At 45.7% G+C, this 21,238-nt stretch overlaps 1 protein-coding gene across 11 annotated transcripts in view; it reads right to left on the bottom strand.

Moving 5' to 3' along the window:
- Positions 1-19,300, bottom strand: part of LOC129833240 (RNA binding protein fox-1 homolog 2-like) — a 44,560-nt gene extending 25,260 nt beyond the window's left edge. The window contains exons 1-3 of one of the 11 annotated variants that reach the window (XM_055897677.1): positions 18,352-19,300; positions 13,076-13,126; positions 43-240 (exon numbers count right to left, since the gene is read on the bottom strand). In XM_055897677.1, coding sequence (XP_055753652.1) covers positions 43-240; positions 13,076-13,126; positions 18,352-18,597 — 495 coding nt within the window. In that variant the 5' untranslated portion in view covers positions 18,598-19,300. Of the gene's footprint in view, positions 1-42; positions 241-2,743; positions 3,341-5,929; positions 6,502-13,075; positions 13,127-18,351 lie in introns of those variants that run through there. The other 10 variants (XM_055897671.1, XM_055897669.1, XM_055897667.1 and 7 more) reach the window with 10 other exon arrangements.
- Positions 19,301-21,238: the final 1,938 nt, after the last annotated feature.

Raw genomic sequence — 21,238 nt, 5'->3', positions numbered from 1 at the left:
ATGCAGAGTGAGCCTAACAACAAAACCAACCATAACACTCACCTGGGTGGGTAAGATGTTGGAAGTGGCGGCTGAGCCATTTGTTCCAGCCCCTGAATCCGAAGGCCCCTGTCCACTAGCACCAAACAAAGCACCGACAAACTCTGTCCCCAGGCCATTCTGCGGAGGGGGTGGTGGAGGGAACGCTGAGAAGGGCGGGGGCACCAGCCCCTCCTGGCCCCCCGTTGAATCTTGAGAACCCTGACAGAGAGGAGAAGATAGGGTTAATACTGGTAGGCATTACTGTACTGTACCGTGCAGATGGAGGGCAGGGAGAGTCTAGAACAAGGGTTAAAAACACCGCTTAAATTTCACCCTCCCTCCTACTCTCTCCATATCTCTGACAGCAGAGCGTTTCAGTCAGCCTACCATGAAATATTCACTCCAACCACATCTATTATTGACAGTCACAAAATCTGATACACACACACATTGCTACACAAGCCTGCTCACTATCCATGTACACGCATATCCAGAGAATATTTACAACAATGAGTACCTGTTATACCCCGTGAACAGATACTGTCACCCTATTTAGTTACACTTGATATGAATTCATATCATAACCAGTTGAGTTGGGAGACGGCTCCAGGCCAATGCCACAGCACTGTTACTATGCTGTCTTCATAAGCACGGTAATGGATTGTAGCGCCGTCCGGTCACGAGTTAAAAAAAGGTGTCAGTTATATGGTGACACTGTGATATAGCACTCCTCAGTCACACACTCAAGGACATCCTGTAATAACTTCAAAAACACCCCAACTGTGATCAGAAAGAGCAAAGCTTGTAGGGAGGGAGGAATGGGGGGGGGGGCGCCATTTTGTTTCAGTCCATGAAACTGCTTCGTGGCCTTCCAGGCGTGATGACAGCATCCAATACCATTAAAACAGGACAGTCAGTCAGTCAGCCAGTCAGGCCTGGGCGAGGCGACACCCAGGCTCCAGACAGCCTTTTTAATTACCAGGGAAACTAAGTTGCGGTGCAGTAAAGCAAATGAGGATTCACTAATCCCAGAGACTGCAGACTTCTCATCTTGAAACGACAGTGGAAAGAACCGTCCCGGCTACTGTTAAATCCCCTCTACTTGATAAGGAGGACTGAGCTCTCGGTTCTGTGCCTCCAAGATAACGAGTGCAACAAAAGTAGGTTTAATTCAGAACAGGGTCGAAAAACTGTTCTACTGCTATATTCCACCAGCCTCTCCTTATGTATTCTGGTCCATATGAATCGCTTGTGAGGCTGACTGCATTCATTGCAATGTCATTAACTTAATAATAACAATAGCACATAAGGCCTGCATAAAACGGGGAGGATGATTAAATGAAGGAGGATTCCAAATAGGTTAAATGGACTCCTTCCTCCTGTAAAGACATGTCATCCATAAACAAGTAGAAGCCTGGAACCAGGAAGTAAAGGGTGCTTCTCATCATCTGAGTCACAGTGACCAAATCCAAATCTGTGTTGGAGGCTCAGAGGATGGGGGAGGGGTGGAAGTGAAGTGGGTGTTTCTAACAGTACAGTATCTCGATCATGTGAGTACTGGAATGGATATTTAGGCTACTCACTGGTATCCACTGATGGATGGACAAAGCTAAATAGTAGAGAGAAGGTACTGGCTGAGGGCTGGTAGCACTCAACCCATTGGTCAACTGGACATTCCTGCCACACTCACTGAGAGTAACACTGCCCTAAATGGCAGTATCTCACACACAGAGCAGGAGAGGAGAGAGAGAGGAGGGAGGGAGAGAGAGAGAAGGGAGGGAGAGAGAGAGGAGGGAGGGAGGGAGAGAGAGAGGAGGGAGGGAGGGAGAGAGAGAGGAGGGAGGGAGGGAGAGAGAGAGGAGGGAGGGAGGGAGAGAGAGAGGAGGGAGGGAGGGAGAGAGAGAGGAGGGAGGGAGGGAGAGAGAGAGGAGGGAGAGAGGGAGAGAGAGAGGAGGGAGGGAGAGAGAGGAGAGGAGAGGAGGGAGAGAGGGAGAAGGGAGAGAGAGGAGAGGAGGGAGAGAGGGAGAGAGAGAGGAGGGAGAGAGGGAGGGAGAGAGAGGAGGGAGGGAGGGAGGGAGAGAGAGAGGAGGGAGGGAGGGAGGGAGAGAGAGAGGAGGGAGGGAGGGAGGGAGAGAGAGAGGAGGGAGGGAGGGAGAGAGAGAGGAGGGAGGGAGGGAGGGAGGGAGAGAGAGAGGAGGGAGGGAGGGAGGGAGGGAGGGAGGGAGAGAGAGAGGAGGGAGGGAGGGAGAGAGAGAGGAGGGAGGGAGAGAGAGAGGAGGGAGGGAGAGAGAGAGGAGGGAGGGAGAGGCTATTATAAAAAGGGAGTAATGCTGTATTGCAAAAAGGAAAGAAGGAAATCATGTGGAAAAACATTGTATTAAAAACAGAAACTAAATGATCAAATTGTTTACAAATTTCAAGAGACAGGGTGGGTGGTGTACAGTCAAATCGTATAATATTTCACAAATATGTATATTTGTATAATAATATCATAACTCACTAGTAAGCCACTAGGTGATATTTATAGGCAATGCAGGAATTCATATAAAATAGTCTAAGCATAACAAATCTCATTTGACCACAAGGTTACCCTTTCAAAATAACTTCAGATTTACTGTTCTGCATGAAGGTATAACACAATATTAAATGCACCATCTGAATTACGATAGGCTAAACTCTGCATCCCTCTTCACACACCACGGCGGTAGTACAGAAGTGTTACCTGAGACACCATAGGTTTTTCCATACACCAAGAGGACCGGGGGGAGAGAGAGGGCTTGCAATGTGGGTCAAAATATTCAGCGAACGTTGCGAGAGTGCATGTGTTAAAATGTGTGCAGTGACTGCAGCGTAATGAAATAATTTGAATTAAATTGCACAGTACAGCAGACAGTCAGTGAAGAGTGTTAGTAGACTACAGTAATCCCTTTAACCAGCTAGTTACTCTAATCCCAATCCGTGTATCATGAATGAATAACTGAATGACCACTTAATCTAATCTACTGTGACGCATTGCTTTGCATTAAATATGCCGCCTCTTCCCCTCTCTCTCTCTCCAATGCAGTAGTACGCTCCTCTTCCCCCCTCTCTCTCCACTGCAGTAGTACGCTCCTCTTCCCCCCTCTCTCTCCACTGCAGTAGTACGCTCCTCTTCCTTTTTCTGCAGCTGGAGAAATAGATTTGCTTTCCCTCTTCTTTTTCCTCTCCTTCTTTCTCCCTCCTCGCTTGATGAAATCCAGACGAGGGTTTCTACCTCCGCCCCGCCTCCCCCAAGTCAGTCAAAGCCACCGCCGCTATGAAACGTGACCCACGGATCCCAAGAGCCAGTCATGCATAGCGCTGTAGCCGCCTCCCATCTCCATGTAAGGGCGCCTATAAACTGAAACCCTGTCACTCCTTCAGGGTTGTCATCCAATGAAAATCACGACACATAATATACAGCCTATCCCTCCATGGTACATTAACAGCTAATTGGCTTAAACCCTACAGGCACCACAAGCAAAATAACACATGGCAATTCATTTAAGGGTAACGGAGCATTGGACTCTTAACAAAAGAGTTGGTCAGTTTCTAAAGGTCTGGTGGTAGTACAGGCTATTGTATTCACTGACTCTGTCAATATTACATAAATGCATCAAAGAGATCAGAGGTTGTTGTCGGCCATGAAGGATGGGACCATGCAAGGCCAGTTGGAGGTTCAGCCGTACCACACTGATTCTGAAAGCCTGGCTGGACCCGTCTCACAGGACACCTTTAAAAAGACTTCCCTCAGCAGCCTCCCCATTATATACTCCTACAGACGGCCCAGCTGGAGCCACGTCCACTACGGCACCAACACCATGGTGGCCATACACGGTCCCAAAACTCTGAAAGATGTCTGGTATGGTGGAGGAACAAACCTCCTCCCTGACACTTAACCTTTGCCAAGTTCACTGACATGACCCTCCTAATGCTTCGGTCTCTCTATGAAACGCTGCTCTATGCAGCTAATTGCAGAGGGAAACAACCCAGCACCCTAAGACCTAGCCTGCTGTAGGGGTACGAATCAGTCTATTTGGGAGGATTAACATCCATGCCCAATTGCTGTTAAAGTTTCCTCACAATATTTGATTGAGTCAGCCACCAACACTAGTGAGGATTGCTTCTCTTTCAGCCCAGAGAAGAAGGCAAGAGAATAAACGTTGCTGCGCCATGTGTCCATTGAACTGAACCAGCTCCGTCAGCCGATAGTGGGGGAAGGGGCTTAAGGAGCCTCTGAGACTCAACACTGCACTGCAGCAGAACTGGCCATTGTTTCTGTCAGTCACAATAGTGCATGTGTGCAAATTAACATACTTGCTGTGCTGTCTATTCAAAACTCAATGCTTTTCTGCACGTCCCTTGAGCCAGCTGGATTGTCAGTACTGCAGGTTTAGATGGGCAGTGAGCAGCAGCAGTAAGCCTGTAGTGGAGACAGATGTCTCAGAGTGCATTAGTGCTGTAATACTGTCTGCCAGTTCTGCAGCAGTTTGGTTGGTGCAAATGTGAAGCAGCAGGTAAGTCTCTTACCCCTGGGGGTGAACACTTGGGTGGGGCTCCGCAAAATACTTTCAATCCCTGCCTTCCCTCTCTAAACCAAGCAGGGTGGCTGCAGTAATGGAGGTGAGGCAGCAAAATACACCACAATCATGCCATTTCTCAGAACCCGACATTCATATGGTTGGTTGCGGTGTTTGCACTTTGCTTGGTTGCTTAATAGCAAAGCTGTAAGTTAAATTGATGGGGGAGCAAACAGCATTTATAACCCAAACGCACTCACACGCATACACTTTAAATCTGTGTTATAATGAAGAAATGTCAACTAAAAGAAGGCATTTTCTTAACCTCACTTCTCTCTGATCGCATGGGACAGTGGATGATTGGTGACACCTTTAAAATCCATTCACACTTGAACCCCCCCATTCAATTTGGCTGCCCATGCCGTTTGATGAGAAAAACAGGTTTAGGTAACAGCTGCTGATGCCTGAGGGAAGAGAAACAGCAGAGAAATGGGAGAGAGGGGAGGGTCGAGCTCCAAGTCACACAGCCCTAGAAATGCATGTGCTGGAGTTAAAAGCACCTGGGTAGATTCCTGCTGCTAACTGTCCAATCAGCACCCAGAACACAGAACCTCCCAGCACCCCATCCAGATCATCCAGTATTGTGGCGGGAGGAAAGGGGAGGCTGGGTTGTACCAACAGAGAAGGATTGAGGGGAAAGAGTCACAACTGTTTCTTGGCACCTGTCTCTTTCACTCAGAAGGGGGGGGGGGGGGGGGGGGGGGTTTAACAGCAAAGACAGCTGGGAAGACAACAAAGAATTGCTGTAGCACCCCCTTCTGATTCCAACAGCCCCCCACCGCCCCCCCTGGACTAACATGATGTTCTGTACAGTCAGCATGGCCGCAACGTGCGACATACACACAGCTCAACCCTGCTAATTTACAGAGACATTCTCCGAAGCCTGGACCTCCTTGAGGGCCCTGAAGCACAGACAGGACCACAGAACATGTTGGGGCACCAGGCTCATTAGAACATGTACACAGTTAACCCCTCTTGCTGCCAGTAACACATCTACATATTTAAATGATAAAAAACAAGTTACGTTACATAAGTCGTTACACAATACTAGTCACAAAACACTGAGCGTTCCTCAATGTCTAGGCTATGTGCATGTATTTGTTGTAAAAGAGAAACAACAGTATAACTCCATGTAGTAATCTGAGGCCTTGCCTTATGCAAACTAGCTAGGTAAACATCAGTCGAACCAACAGCATATTTTTCCAAAACATGTAGAAAAGAGCAAAGTATTTTGTTCTTTAGATGTTCCAGGTCTAAACCTGCTACACTGGATAGGAGCGTACAGAAAACTAGCTATGACATGAACTCACCGGCAACACCGCAGGATAGTACAGCCCCATCATTGTCTGCACGGGAAGGAAGAGTCTCTCTATTCCGCTCTGAATGTGGTCTGTTACCATCCGCCGGGAAGCACCTTCTGTCCACGTCTCTCACAGATTCAAATTCTCCCTCGCTCTCCGCCAGTGTTCCCCCTTAGCAACACGCAAGCCTTGTGTCCTTGTCACTCTCCCCCTCTTCTCTGTTTGCCCCTTGTCAGTTCTCTCCTCTGACAACGCGAGTCTCTTCTCTTCTTCCTCTGATGTGTGTCACTTCTCACTCACACTACCTCTCCTGCTCTGCTCGGTCATGGCTTCTGCATGTTCCATCCCCCTTCAAACTTTCCCTCTCTGTGAGCCTGGCTGGGTCCCTCCTATCCATCAGTCTCTCCATCCCCTCCCCTCCCCTCTCAGGCTAGGTACTGACAGGTTAGGAAGGAAGGAGCTGCTGTTTGGCAGCCCTGAGTAGAAGACGCTCCGTTTCACACTGTAACGCTACCCACTGCATTGCAGGTTTTTTTAATCATTTATTTATTGGATGGCAGCTTGTCAACCCCATGTTAGGCTGGCAGGCAGGCAGCTCCCCCTCACCTCCCCACGTTCATTACCCAGAGAGGAAACAGCTTCAAACTGCTACGGCCCAATTCTACACCTTCACAACATGTATATTTATTACTCTGCATTGCGCCTTTTCATTTCCTACACTACAGTACTGTTGGGGTTCGATGGGAGAGAGGAGTGCAGTTCCCCTGCACTTCTTGTTCTTTTCTCCCCTTTTCTGCCCTGACTGCAAAACGTCTATGCCAGTATGCAGACATCTGCTGAGGTTGGCTACTACAGAGGGGAGAGAGAGATGGAGAGCGGGAGGGAGGGAGAGAGGGACCAAAAGAGGTGATGGGAGGTGGTGGGAAAGGGGTAAGCGAGAGGCTGAGAGAGGCAGTGGATGTGAGCGAGAGATAACGGGATAGAGATAAAAGGATAAAGGGATGGGGAAAGAGCGAGGGATGACGGGATTAGGGTGTAAGTGAGGAGGATGAGAGGATGAATGGGGGATGATCTAAGGATTAACTACACAGACTGAACACACTGATAAACACACAGATGCACAGCCATATTTATTGTGCACCCTGGCAGGCACACAAACACACACATGCTTTCAAACAAAGGGCTATTTCCATCACAATCTCTCTCACACACATACATTCAAACAATGCCCCTCCCCCACAAACACAGATCATCATAAGGCCATGCATATTTGGATGCACTGATATGGGCATTCTGGGCTGATGCAATAGTCCTAATCAATATTTTCTTGTCCACGATGGATTATATATCGATATGGCAATATTAATCTGAAGGCCAATGCATGCACCCCTACATACCAACAAACAATACATAGCTCTACTAATTAGGTAGATTGAATGTATTAGACTATTAAAAGTAGTAAGCTGGTTCAGCCAGAGAGTTATAATACTCATGATAAGCTGTAGACCACACTATTTACCAAGAAAGATTTCATCTATATTTTTTCTTAGCTGTCTATTTACTACCACAAACTGATGCTGGCACTAAGACTGCACTCAACAAACTGTATAAGGCCATAAGCAAATACTCATCCAGAGGCAGCGCTCCTAGCGGCCGGTGATGTTAATGCAGGAACACTGAAATCAGTCTTCTGCAATTTGTACCAGCATTTAACCTGTGCAACTAGAGGCGAACAAAAACTCTATATCACATTTAATCCACACAGAGACGCATAACAAAGCTCTCCCTCCCCCTCCATTTGGCAAATCTGACCATAACTCTATGATTCCAGCTTACAAGCAAAAACTCAAATAGGAAGTAGCAGTGGCACCCTCAATATGGAAACAGTCCAATGAAACGGATGCCAAGCTACAGGACTGTTTTACAAGTCGAACTGGAATATATTCCGGGACTCATCCGATGGCATTGAGGAGTAAACCACATCAGTCACTGGCTTCATTAATAAATGCATCGATGACGTTGTCCACACAGTGACCGTAGGTACATATCCCAACCAGAAGCAATGGATTATTGGCAACATCCGCACTGAGCTAAAGGCTACAGCTGACGCTTTCAAGGAGCGGGACACTAACCCATAAACAGGCAAAAGCATCAATACAGGACTAAGATCGAATCCTATTACACTGGCTCTGATGCTCGTCGGATGTGGCAGGGCTTGCAAATCATGGATTACAAAGGGAAACCCAGCCGCGAGCTGCCCAATGAAGTGAGCCTACCAGACGAGCTAAATGCCTTCTATGCACTGAACCATGTGTGAGAGCACCAGATGATCCGGACAACTGTGTGATCACGCTCTCAGTAGCCGATGTGAGAAAGCCCTTTAAACAGGTTAACATTCACAAGGCTGCAAAGCTAGACAGATTACCAGGACGCATACATGCGCTGCCAAGCTGGCAAGTGTCTTCACTGACATTTACAACCTATCCCTGACCTGGTCTGTAATACCAACTTGTTTCAAGCAGACCTCCATAGTCCCTGTGTCCAAAAACGCCAAGGTAACCTGTCTAAATGACTATCGCCTTGTAGCACTCACATCTGTAGCCATGAAATGGTTTGAAAGGCTGGTCATGGCTCACATCAACACCATGATCCCAGACACCCTGAACCCACTCCAATTCACATACCACCCTGAATCCACTCCAATACCACCCTGAACCCACTCCAATTCACATACCACCCTGAACGCACTCCAATTCACATACCACGCTGACGGGATCCACAGATGACGCAATCTCTATTGCACTACACTGGCCTTTTCCACTTGGACAAAAGACAAATCTACGTGAGAATGCTGTTTATTGACTATAGCTCAGCGTTCAACACCGTAGTACCCTCCAAGCTCATCACTAAGCTAAGGACCCTGGATATCCTGACGGACCACCCCCAGTTGGTAAGGGTAGGCAACACATCCACCACGCTGACCCTTAACACGGGGGCCCCTCAGGGGGTGCGTGCTTAGTTCCCTCCTGTATTCCCTATTCACCCATAACTGCGTGGCTGCGCACGACACCAACGCAATCAATAAGTTTCACGACGACATGATGGTGGTAGGCCTGATCACAGACGACGATGAAACAGCCTATAATGAGTGCGATTCCAGGACAACAACCTCTCCCTTAACGTCAGCAAGACAAAGGAGCTGATCGTAGACTACGGGATACGGAGGGCCGAGCACGCCCCCATTCACATCGACTGGGCTGTAGTGGAGCGGGTCAAAAGCTTTCAGTTCCTTGGTGTCCACATCACTAAGTATCTATCATGGTCCAAACACACCAACACAGTCGTGAAGAAGCACAACAACGCCTCTTCACCCTCATGAGGTGAAAAGATTTTGAATGGGCCCTCAGATCCGAAGAAAAGTTCTACAGCTGCACCACTGAGAGCATCTTGACTGCCTACATCATCGCTTGGTATGGCAACTGCTCTGTCTCTGCCCGCAAGGCGCTACAGAGAGTAGTGCGTACGGCCCAGTGCATCACCGGGTCCAAGCTCCCTGCCATCCAGGACCTCTATACCAGGCAGTGTCAGAGGAAGGCCCTAAAAAAATGTCAACGACTCCAGCCACCCAAGTCATAGACTGTTCTCACTGCTACAGCACAGCAAGCGGTACCGATGCATCAAGTCTGGAACCAACAGCACCCTGAACAGCTTCTAGCCCCGAGCCATAAGACTGCTAAATAGTTAGGTAAATAGTTAACCAAACAGCTACCCGGACAATCTGCATTGACCCTTTTTGCACTAACTGTTTTTACTCATCACATACACTGCTGCTAATGTTTACTATCTGTCGCCTTATTCCTAGTTATATTTACATATCTACCTCAATTACCTCATACCCTTGCACGTCGACTAGGTACTGGCCCCCGTTGTATAGAACCAAGTTATCGTTACACATTATGTATCTATTATTACGTGTTTTACTTTTATTTTATTTCTCAAATGTCTTTCTCTGTATTGTTATTAAACTGGGTAGCATGACCGAGTGGTCTAAGGCGCTGGATTTAGGCTCCAGTCTCTGGAGGTGTGGGTTCGAATCCCACCTCTGCCAATGTTGATGTTATCATGGGGCGGAGGGTAGCCTGGTAAAAAAATCTGTCGTTCTGCCCCTGAACAAGGCAGTTAACCCATTGTAAATAAGAATGTGTTCTTAACTGACTTGCCTAGTTAAATAAAGGTTAAATAAAAATAAATCTAAGAAATTAAGGGCCCCCTCAGTAAGCATTTCACTGTTAGTCCACACATGTTGTTTATGAAACAAAAATACATACATACAAGTTAAAAAATAAAAACACAATAAAGCCAGGAGTCTTATTTCCATTGTAGTCATCAGGTATGGATGTGATTTTGCTGCAGTAAATGCACAACACACTACTGCACAACTGACCCCACAGTCAGAAATTCTCTTCTATATAATCAGAGGCAGATACAGCACTGTGTGGTCACTGTATACTAAAGTCTTCGAAAGCCAAGTTAATAAACAGATCACTGACCATTTCAAATCCCACCGTACCTTCGCCGGTGTGCAATCCGGTTTCCGAGCTGGTCACAGGTGCACCTCAGCCACGCTCAAGGTACTAAACGATATCATAACTGCCATCGATAAAAGACAGTACTTTGCAGCCGTCTTCATCGACCTGGCCAAGGCTTTCGACTCTGTCAATCACTGTATTCTTATCGGCAGACTCAGCAGCCTTGGTTTCTCAAATGACTGCCTCGCCTGGTTCACCAACTACTTCTCAGATAGAGTTCAGTGCTTCTACTAGAGGTCGACCGATTATGATTTTTCAACGCCGATTCTGATTATTGGAGGACCCAAAAAAAGCGGATACCGATTAAATCGGACGATTTTTATTTATTTGTAATAATGACAATTACAACAATACTGAATGAACACTTATTTTAACTTAATATAATACATCAATAAAATCAATTTAGCCTCAAATAAATAATGAAACATGTTCAATTTGGTTTAAATAATGCAAAAACAAAGTGTTGGAGAAGAAAGTAAAAGTGCAATATGTGTCATTTTATTTTATTTTATTTCACCTTTATTTAACCAGGTAGGCAAATTGAGAACACGTTCTCATTTACAATTGCGACCTGGCCAAGATAAAGCAAAGCAGTTCGACACATACAACAACACATAGTTACACGTGTCATGGAAGAAAGCTAACGTTTAAGTTCCTTGCTCAGAACATGAGAACATATGAAAGCAAGTGGTTCTTTTTAACATGAGTCTTCAATATTCCCAGGTAAGAAGATTTAGGTTGTAGTTATTATAGGAATTATAGGACTATTTCTCTCTATACCATTTGTATTCCATATACCTTTGACTATTGGATGTGCTTATAGGCACTTTGGTATTGCCAGTGTAACAGTATAGCTTCCGTCCCTCCCCTCGCTCCTACCTGGGCTCGTTCCAGGAACACATCGACAACAGCCACCCTCAAAGCAGCGTTACCCATGCAGAGCAAGGGGAACAACCACTCCAAGTCTCAGAGCGAGTGACGTTTGAAACGCTATTAGCGCGCACCCCGCTAACTAGCTAGCCATTTCACATCGGTTACACCAGCCTAATCTCGGGAGTTGATAGGCTTGAAGTCATAAACAGCGCAAAGCATAAACAGCGCAAAGCCCTGAACGAGGCAGTTAACCCACTGTTCCTAGGCCGTCATTGAAAATAAGTATTTGTTCTTAACTGACTTGCCTAGTTAAATAAAGGTAAAACATTTTTTTTATTTTTTTATAAACATTGACACAGCCAAACCTACAGGCAGATCAACCAACGCACAACAGCTCATAGGAACTCCAGCTAGAGTGTGGGCTAGTTGTATGTTTGACTAGTCTTGAATCAAATAAGTAAGTTATGATCCAAACAAACACATGGGAACCTAACTATTTTAACAACCTTACCAAATACATGTTATTTCAGACGTTTCTAGCCCAATGGTATTCAAACTTCTTCAGCTGGAACCCAATTCCCTCAGCAAGAATTTCTGGCGTCCCTATTTTTTTCGCAGGGATTTCTCACCAAATCTAACATAGGTAAAATTATTTTTACATCAACAAATAATCTTCAATTCATTACATTTTCATCTCTTATCAAAATGAAAAGAAAAACAATAACATTTACTCAATAACATTTTATTTTTTAAATTATCTTTCCTAAAAACATTTGTATATTGTCCTATACAATAAAATGCACTCTTAATTTTTATAAAAATATAGATTTTGGCAACCCCACTGCAGTTCCCCCGTGATCCGTCTAGCCTATATATTACCTCACCACAGAAAGGTTAACTTCAATATGGTGGCTCACTTGCTTCAGTCTCCATCTTCCGATGCCCTCACTTTCCCTCTCTTCTGCCTTCCATCCACCCCTCCTCCCCCTCTCTCCAGCACAAGCAGCTAGCGAGCTGCATTCCCAAGAAAGGAGATGGCAGGGGTAGAGGAACGCACGTTGGAGGAAAAAACACATAATGGAGATAAAGCTGTGGAGACCCATCACGTTGAGAGGAGAGGAGTGCAGGCAGGCAGACCAACACCCCCCTCCTGTGGCTCTGCCAGAGACCTGCACTCACATCTCAGCCATGACAACAGACAGAAGACACAGCACTGTGCTGCTGCTCCCAGGCAGATAAGAGACTCTCAGAAACAGCCCTGTCTGGCGCACATAAGGAACTCATTACTGGAACCGATATTTAAAACCCCGGCCAAACCCGGACGACGCTGGGCCAATTGTGCATCGCCCTATGGGACTCCCAATCACGGCCAGATGTGACACAGCCTGGATTCGAACCAGGGACTGTAGTGACACCTCTTGCACTGAGATGCAGTGCCTTAGACCGCTGCACCACTCAATATGGAGGGAGAGCACAAGAAATTAGAGAGAGAAGGGGAATGTGGATTGTGGAAAAGTGTGCACAGCAGCCAGGCAGATCAAATTGATTCAGAGTGGAAAATGTCGTCACAGTTTCTGTAGGCTATGTTCGTGTTGGGCCTTCTGAAGTACTATAATGTGTTTCATGAAACTCCATGATACATCCATCAATTATACCTAAATTAAAGGAGACTTCAGTAAGACGGTACTCTTACCTGGCTGTGAGGTGGGTATCCAAGGAAACCTGGGGTTAAAGGGTCGTTGTTCTAAAAAAAAAAAAGTAAAAAGAGAGAAAGGTAAGGGTTTGGAAAATGTGATGTGATTCAACATGAGTCTAACATTTTGCAGTGAAGTCGCTTTTCGGCTCCAATCTTCACCCCTAACAAAGTAATACGCTCCAGAGGAGAAACAGCCTAGCTATTACTTGTGATGGGGGGAAAATGTATACAGTAAGATATCAGGATATCATTTTTGCCGTCATTTTGATATTATCGCAATATTATGTTTGTATTTTTCCTTCTTAGCTTGTTTTCCATCTTGTTTTCAGCACTTTCATCAAAACTCGTCTTCTCATGACTCGCTCTAGTCCCTCTGCAGCAGACGTATGGTGAGCAATATGTTTGGAATCGCAACACATATAGAATTGTGAGAATCGCAACACATATCATATCGCCACCTAAGTATGATGAGTTCCCTGGCAGTTCCCAGCCCTATCTGTTACGATATACCCTACAGACCAATACATTTATGAAAATACGTATGGTGCAGGAAAGAAGCAGGGAACTTAAGGTGGCACATTTCACAAAGGATTATGCAAGTTAACATGATAATCCTTTTGGTTTAGACCCCGAGTGCTGCCTCAACCATGTAGAGCAGCTGGTGAATCATTCTGCAGCCAGGCCGGGTCCTTATTCAGCAGACAAAACAAATTGCACTCCGCAACAACAACAAAGAGCACCCTTCCCCCTTCCATGCCCCAGAATCTAGTGTTGTGGTTAATTGATCTGTAATTACTTCTAATTAGATTATTTCTGTCGCCCCTCCCTCTCCCCCTGGCAGAAGAGCCATTGTTCATTGCAATGTAAGAGAAGGGAAAAGAACGGGGGAGAGGGGGCAGGATATAACAATAGGGGAAAAGTTAAACCAAACAAAGATATTGACAAGAGTAAGGAGAGAGGATTCCAGCGATCCCGTCTGACATGCAAGCAGTACACTGTGCAGGGAAAAGAGGCAGAGTAACAAGACTCCGGCCTTTTCAATCATGCTCAGGGGAAGGAGGGTGGAACATCCTACACGTGTTAAAAAGGGTGAATATGTTTCCATTGTGCTTGTGCTAAAAGACAAGAGTCAGCAACTCATTTTAAATTCATACAGTATCTCCATTAGCTTCCATTCAGTGAGCAGCCAGTGCTGGTGTAATGTAGTAAAAAGGTGGTCAAGGCCTCTTCATTGTAAACAGACAGAGGTAACCTCCTGCTTCTGCCCCAACCTGCTTCCTGGGGGAATTGGTCCCTCCCTACTATAATTTTTTCAACCAATCATGGGAAAGGCCCGACTCAGGATGCCATGGCGACAGCACGGGAGAGATGCCCTCTCAGAAAGCTAGCTGTGCTTACTGCACTAACCCTGGATGGGGCTCCACAGCCACACCACAATGAGACATGGCAGTGGTAGAGCAAAAACAGGGAGGGGAAAGAGGAAGGAAAGGGGAATGAGGTCAATCAAACAAGTAGAGAGGGACAACATTTGACGGGGCACAGAGAGCATTTAAGTAGTGAGCAGCAGAAGTGAGTGACAGACTGATGTGTGATGCTGTCTGGACAGTACAGACTATAGCATACATGACCCATGCCAGAGGAGTGAGATGTATGCTACTCAGTCCAGCAGTGTCCGGTCTCCCTCTCCAACATAAAACAGCCCTCTCTTTGTCTCCCTCTCTCCACTTCCTGTTTCATCTGGAACCAATTTCCCCCTCGTGCCTCGTCCCCTGGGGAAACACACTCCTCAGTGCACCGCATTAAAGTGGGAGAGCCGCCGAACGGACAGTGCTGTATTCAGCAACACACGAGGTAAAAACACTGGTTGTCTTCAAAGAATGAACAGTGGAGGACTGATGAAGATGCGACACACTGAACATTTGAAAGGACGCAGGTCTCCAATGCCTCTGGCAATGTATACCCGAGTGTGTAACTCTGACAAGGCACCATCAGTGGAAAAACAATGTAGCGCATCACTTGGAAACCAGAACTACCCCACACGATTCAATACATAACAAGGTTGCAGTAGAAAAATGATTTGTTCAAGTAGAAAGGCAGGATGAAGAGGGAGGAGTTTAGGTTAGAACAGGGGGAGGGAGAGAAGAATTTGGTAACATCTGGAATCAATCTGTCTGGAGGAAAGGGGGAGGGAGAAGAATGGGGGATGGAGGGTAAAGAAAGAACAAGAGAGTGAGATGGAAATTAGGAGAGAAAGACAGGGGTGGAAGAATGTGGGGATTAAGAAAGACAAGAAGTAAAAAATACAGTGAAAAGAAGAGACCAAGAAATGGAGACAATGACTCATACCCCAAGAATGTCATGTGACTTATATTTCCTTAAAGGGTGGGGGGAGGGGGGTCTGAACTTGATACTCATTGTTAAAACACACACACTTTCTTTTGCGGGGCATATGGCGCGTTGGTCTGCATATCAGGTCTGCTTTGAGTCTGTAAAGTTTTTCAAGCTTTTATTACGCTCAACAAAACTCATGACACCCTCTTCCATGCAGATACAGACAGTAATTTAACAGGGTACCAACCACTTTGGTATTAATTACACTCATTTACAGTAGAGGGGTAGTTATGAGGTGTGGCTGCTCTGAGGGCCAGGGCTGCAGACTATACGGATCAGAAATGTACAGACACACCTCATACAGTGACTTTCTCTCTGTATGCTCAACTAAAGGGCGTCGCTCTGCTGGGTTTTTCTCTCCCCCACTTTCTATTTTAGGAAAAGTCAAGAAATTGAGAGTTGGAGCAAATGGGCAGAAAAAGAGAGCAGTGGAGGGAGGAGGGCAAAATGGCATGAGGTCAACAGATGGTAAGGGAGGAGGGGGATGGGAAAGAAGGGATGCAGGGGTCGGACAGAGGGTGATACATTGAGGAGCAAAGGGGACAAAAAGGAGAAAGAAGACAGGATGAATCAACGTTACCGACAGGGAGACATTCGCGGGTGGAGATGGAAGTACATATGACAGTTTGGGGGCAGCGGTGTAGAAGGGGAGGTGACAACAACAACCAGTGTCCAGAGTTAACATGTGAGTGTAAGTGGCAGGCCCTGCACCTGATTAAATGAGTGGCGGACTGTAAAAAAAGGGGGGGAAAGTTTGAGCACTGTTGTGTTGAGAAACATCTTGAAAATAATTTTGTGCCTATCTCAAGGGGTGAAAGGTCAGGGGTGACACCGCTGCACTGCGCTCAAAGTTCAGCGACAACCATTAGTGAGTGTCCACTAGTGTGCTGCACATTATAACTCCTACTTCTTTCTTTGGGGTTTTAATGACAGCCAATGTTCCCGCTATTACTAGTCAACATTCCCTGGTAGCCTGATAGTATCAAAGAATACTGCACCTTTGGAGCTTATCTGTTCAAAACTGTATAATCTTAATTATTTGTTTATATCGTAGTTTCCCCTTCAACACTCGCCCACCCTCTCCCCCCTTTACTCTCCTCCCCTTGAAGCGATCAGTCTGGTTAATGCTCTCTCCGAAATGAGCTTTGATCTCGTTAGCGCGACACAAAGCCTCTTTACTGCCAACGATAGGATAAATCTGCTCTCGGGGAGCCGGAGGGAGGCATATACAGCACACTGTACACTATCAGGCTGGACTAGGCTAGGGCACATCAATACTGCATAGTGGGAAACAGAGAGAGAGATTGGACGGTAGAGATAGTGAGCAGGGGTGGGGAGGTTTGTCTCACTGGCAGTGCACACTCAAATTCTATGGACCAGGAGTTAATTAGCAATCTGGAAATATGCCTTGGGGGAGGATGACGGAAACAAAAGAAGAGGATGGAGATGAGAGGACACTCCTCTCTCATTTAATATGTCAGCCATGATTTAGGCTGTTAGCCATCCTGTCCTCTGGGTAGCAATGAACATCAAATAGCTATCCATCGACACACCAAAAATATTTAGTGAACTCATCTTCTCAGCACTGAACATGGTGTCACCTACAGGACTGGATGATGTAATCCAGTCTAATAACATTAAGCACCACCATTGTAATTTCCTAATGTTTACCCTTAGTTATTGTCAAACCTAAGCTGCTTAGAGGATTTTTCTACATCTTTCTCCTTCTCTCGTGTTAAAATGTTCTCTCTCATACTGTAAATACTGCCTTCTATCCTCCTGTTTCCTCCCTCTCTCCTGTGGGCGTATTTCCAGCCTGTTCCACAATGGCAGGAGATCAATATAAGTGATTGGCAGCGAGATCCTGTTGCACATCTCATTGTCACACCATCTACACGTAACCCTTTGTCATCACCATTCATCCATTATATGGTGTGAGACACATGGCCTGCCCATTTGTCATTGCAATAGGTATGCAGCAGTACCAATTGAAGCATTTTCCCAATCCCCAGGATTCAATTATCCACAGCTGACCCAGAACCATGTTTGACTGCTGCCTCAAACAAAAACACTATGTCAGCTATTTTCAATGATGCTTACAGATACTGTATGTGCGTGTAATATCACCGGTTAGCCGAAGAGCAGAGCACTGTTGCTATGCTGTATCAGCAGTCAAGTCATGGAGAGGCCCATAGCTAGAGGCAAGGTATCCTAAAGCCCCTTTCCTTCCTACTCCCTTATTTACGAATAGGGGTCTGTTCTTTGTCTCTCCCATAGTGACCCCTCCCCCTCCCCCCTGTCTCTCTCCTTTTTTAGCACCTAGCTCCAATCACAGACCAGGGGGACTGGCACAAATTACTGTTCCCAATGCGGGTTCCCTCCTGTATCGGTGGCTGTGATGTCCAACGACAAAGACAGACCATAATGGTAAAGGCGGGAATATCAGTGTGTACATATCTGCAGTGCACGTAAATGCATGAAAGGCCTTTATGTATCGTCGGATATATGCTGTAGCTTAACTGTCATTGTCGAGAAGCTGTGGGCTATCATATTACCTTTGCCTCGGCCATAATCATGGTGCTAGTCTAGCTGCCAAGAGCACAGAACAATGTGCAAGACACGTTTTGTACCTAGATTGTAATTCTACTGCACGTTCGTTACTGCAGTTGATGCGACGAGGAATGCTTTTGATAGGTGGGCCTGCCTGTCAGCAGAATCATGACCCACTGATGTTCTTGAAACAATAGACGTAACGTTAGCGTGCTATTGAAATGAAATCGTTTAATGCAGGGGTAACAATGTTGCACGCATTCAATGAAAACAACACATTGAACGGAAACAAACAGCAATTTGGCTTCATTTGTTGATGTTCTACTCCTTACCTGTCCAATGTCACCAACACCCACCGTCCCGTCTATCCTTGGCCGTTTGCACTCTGCTCCTGCTAATTCGGTCAAAGCTGCAGCTGTTTGCTCAGGATCCCCTCGTTTCATTCCCCGGACTATTGCTGCTGGACCCCCGGTCGTGTTCGCGTGGGGTCCAGTTGCTGTATCAATGTCCTTTTCCCGGTCCATCATTCCCCGAGAAACGGGTAACATTATGGATGCGACGTCGGTCGACATTAACATCGGACGGCAGATAGTCTACACTTACAAATCTAGCTATTTTTTTTTTTTTTTTTAAACCTTTGACTTCTTCCCTATTCTGGGATAAGGAATGCTATTCCTTGAATGTGCAAATAGCTGATTGTAGCTGGTCTTCTTGGCCAAATGTATTGTACCGCTAGCAAGATTGTTATTGTCTAATCAATATATAACACCATGACCATGTGTGGCTCGTGCACATTTCACACGATTACTAGCGTTAGAAAAATAGTCAGAATAGAACATGTAAACCAAGTAAATACAAAAACACTAATTCCTTGCTAATTAGCTAGCTACACATTCCACTAGCTAGCTAACGATACTTCTATCTTCGCCGAATATAGAAAATGTTAGGAAATGATTTGAATCACTAATCTTCTCCTTGCGAAGCCAATGCGTCCTCCGCTCCCAACCAAATATATTTTTAAGCCCTTCTTTGCTTCCACCTTCTCTTTCTCCTAGCCTTCTTTTTATCACCGTTCTTTTTCTCGCAGTATGTTCAGTGAATTCTAGTGGCGTGTACGAACTGGCGAGGAACACGATTTCCTCTCTATCGTGTACGTCCCGATTGGTGTGGAACGGGCCGCAGAGAGTGCACTGATCTGGTATCAGTTTTTTCTCCATGTGCTAAGATTACGATAGGGGTAAACAATTTAGACGGGTCCTAGATCTGCCCTCTCTATATTCCCCTCCTTTTCCTCTGTCGTATTCCCTCCTGCACCCCCCCTTCTCTTTTTTCACCATAACATACACAGTGGCATTTCATTTAGCGTAGCCTACATCAAATGTATTTTTACGACTTTTGTCATTACCGATAGATTACATTTAAATAATTGAATTTCGTAAACATTTATCGTGTAAATTGGTATGTTTATTTTTATGGGATTGTTTGTGTGTAAATATAAGACGGCTTGCCACGATTTATGGCGAGGTATTTGTCTTATCTTTTTCATTTTTTTACGACTTTCACTAGTCAGATGGCGGTGATACAGCTAATGAAGCGGAGGGGAGGAGTTATAAATAAAGAGGGAATAGATGGGGTAGGCCTAAAATAACACACAACTAGCAATTTAACAATGTAGATTACGTATGTGTGAGAAAAGACGCAGGGTAGTGCAGGCCTGGCTGCACACATGTTAAATATGATCTATTATAAACCACTCAAACCTAGGCAACTTCAAAGGCGAATTATTTTACAGGACTGATATGAATTTTTTTTATTTTTATGATAGTGCGACGCCTGGTGGATATCAAACAACTTAATCAATGGACATGCAAGTGACACGTTTCAAGTTTTTAATGTAACATGCACAAATCCAGGGAAATACATTTCTTGCAAAACTCTAAACCCAACAAAACTGTAATGAATAACAATGTAATAACAAATAACATAAGGTAGAACAAAAACACACGAGAAATAAGAAAAACATGAGAAAGTAAGTAAGAAAAATATATACAGGGTCAGTCAGCTCCAGTACCATATTTACAATGTGCAGGGATACTGGAGTAATAGAGGTAGATCTTTGGGCTACCGAGTGGCGCAGCGGTCTTAGGCATGGCATCTCAGTGCTAGAGGTGTCACTACAGATCCTAGTTCAATTCCAGGCTGTATCACAACCGGACGTGATTGGGAGTCCCATAGGGCGGCACACAATTGGCCCAGTATCGTTAGGGTTTGGCCCGGGTAAGCTGTCATTGTAAATAAGAATTTGTTATTAACTGACTTGCCTGGTTAATCAAATCAAATCAGTGGAAGCTGCTGAAGGGAGGACAGCTCATAATAATGTCTGGAATGGTGCACATGGAATGGCATCAAACACATAAAAACCAGGTGTTTGATACCATTCCACTTATTGTGCTCCAGCCATTACCACAAGCCCGTCCTCCCCAATTAAGGTGACACCAACCTCCTTTGGTAGATATGTATAGGGGTAAGGTGACTAGGCATCAGGATATATGATAAACAGAGAAGCAGCAGTAGACTGTAGAGTCAGTATAAATGTATGTGCATATTATGTGTGTGAGCAAATGATGGCGTGAGTGTCAGTGTGCGTGACTGTATAGGGAGGGACCTGTGAGTGTGCATAGAGACAGTGCAAAAATAAAATTCAAGTCTCAACTCTGATAATCCATGTAGCCATTTTGTTAGCTCTTTGGCAGTCTTATGGCTTGGGGATAGAAGCTGTTCAGGAGCCTCTTGGTGTCAGACTTGATGCACCGGCACCGCTTGCCATGTGGAAGCAGAGAGAACAGTCTGTGGCTTGGGTGGCTGGAGTCTTTAACAATTTTCCGGGCCTTTCCTGATATAGAGGTCCTGGTTGGAAGGGAGCTCAGCTCCAGTGATGTACCGGGCTGTCCGCACCACCCTCTGTAGCGCCATGCAATCGAGCGTGGTGCTATTAACATACCAAGCAGTGATGCAGCCAGTCTAGATACTCTCAATAGTACAGCTGTAGAACGTTTTGAGGATTTGAGGGCCCATGCCAAACCTTTTCAACCTCCGTAGGGGGAAGAGGCGCTGTCACTCGTTCTTCACGACTGTACGTATGTTTGTGGGCCATTTTAAGTCCTTAGCGATTTGGACACCAAGGAACTTGAAGCTCTCTACCCGTTCCACTATAGCCAT

This window comes from Salvelinus fontinalis, chromosome 34 (genome assembly GCF_029448725.1).
Source record: "Salvelinus fontinalis isolate EN_2023a chromosome 34, ASM2944872v1, whole genome shotgun sequence".
Taxonomy (NCBI): Eukaryota; Metazoa; Chordata; class Actinopteri; order Salmoniformes; family Salmonidae; genus Salvelinus; species Salvelinus fontinalis.
This window is presented reverse-complemented; position numbering and strand designations above follow the sequence as displayed.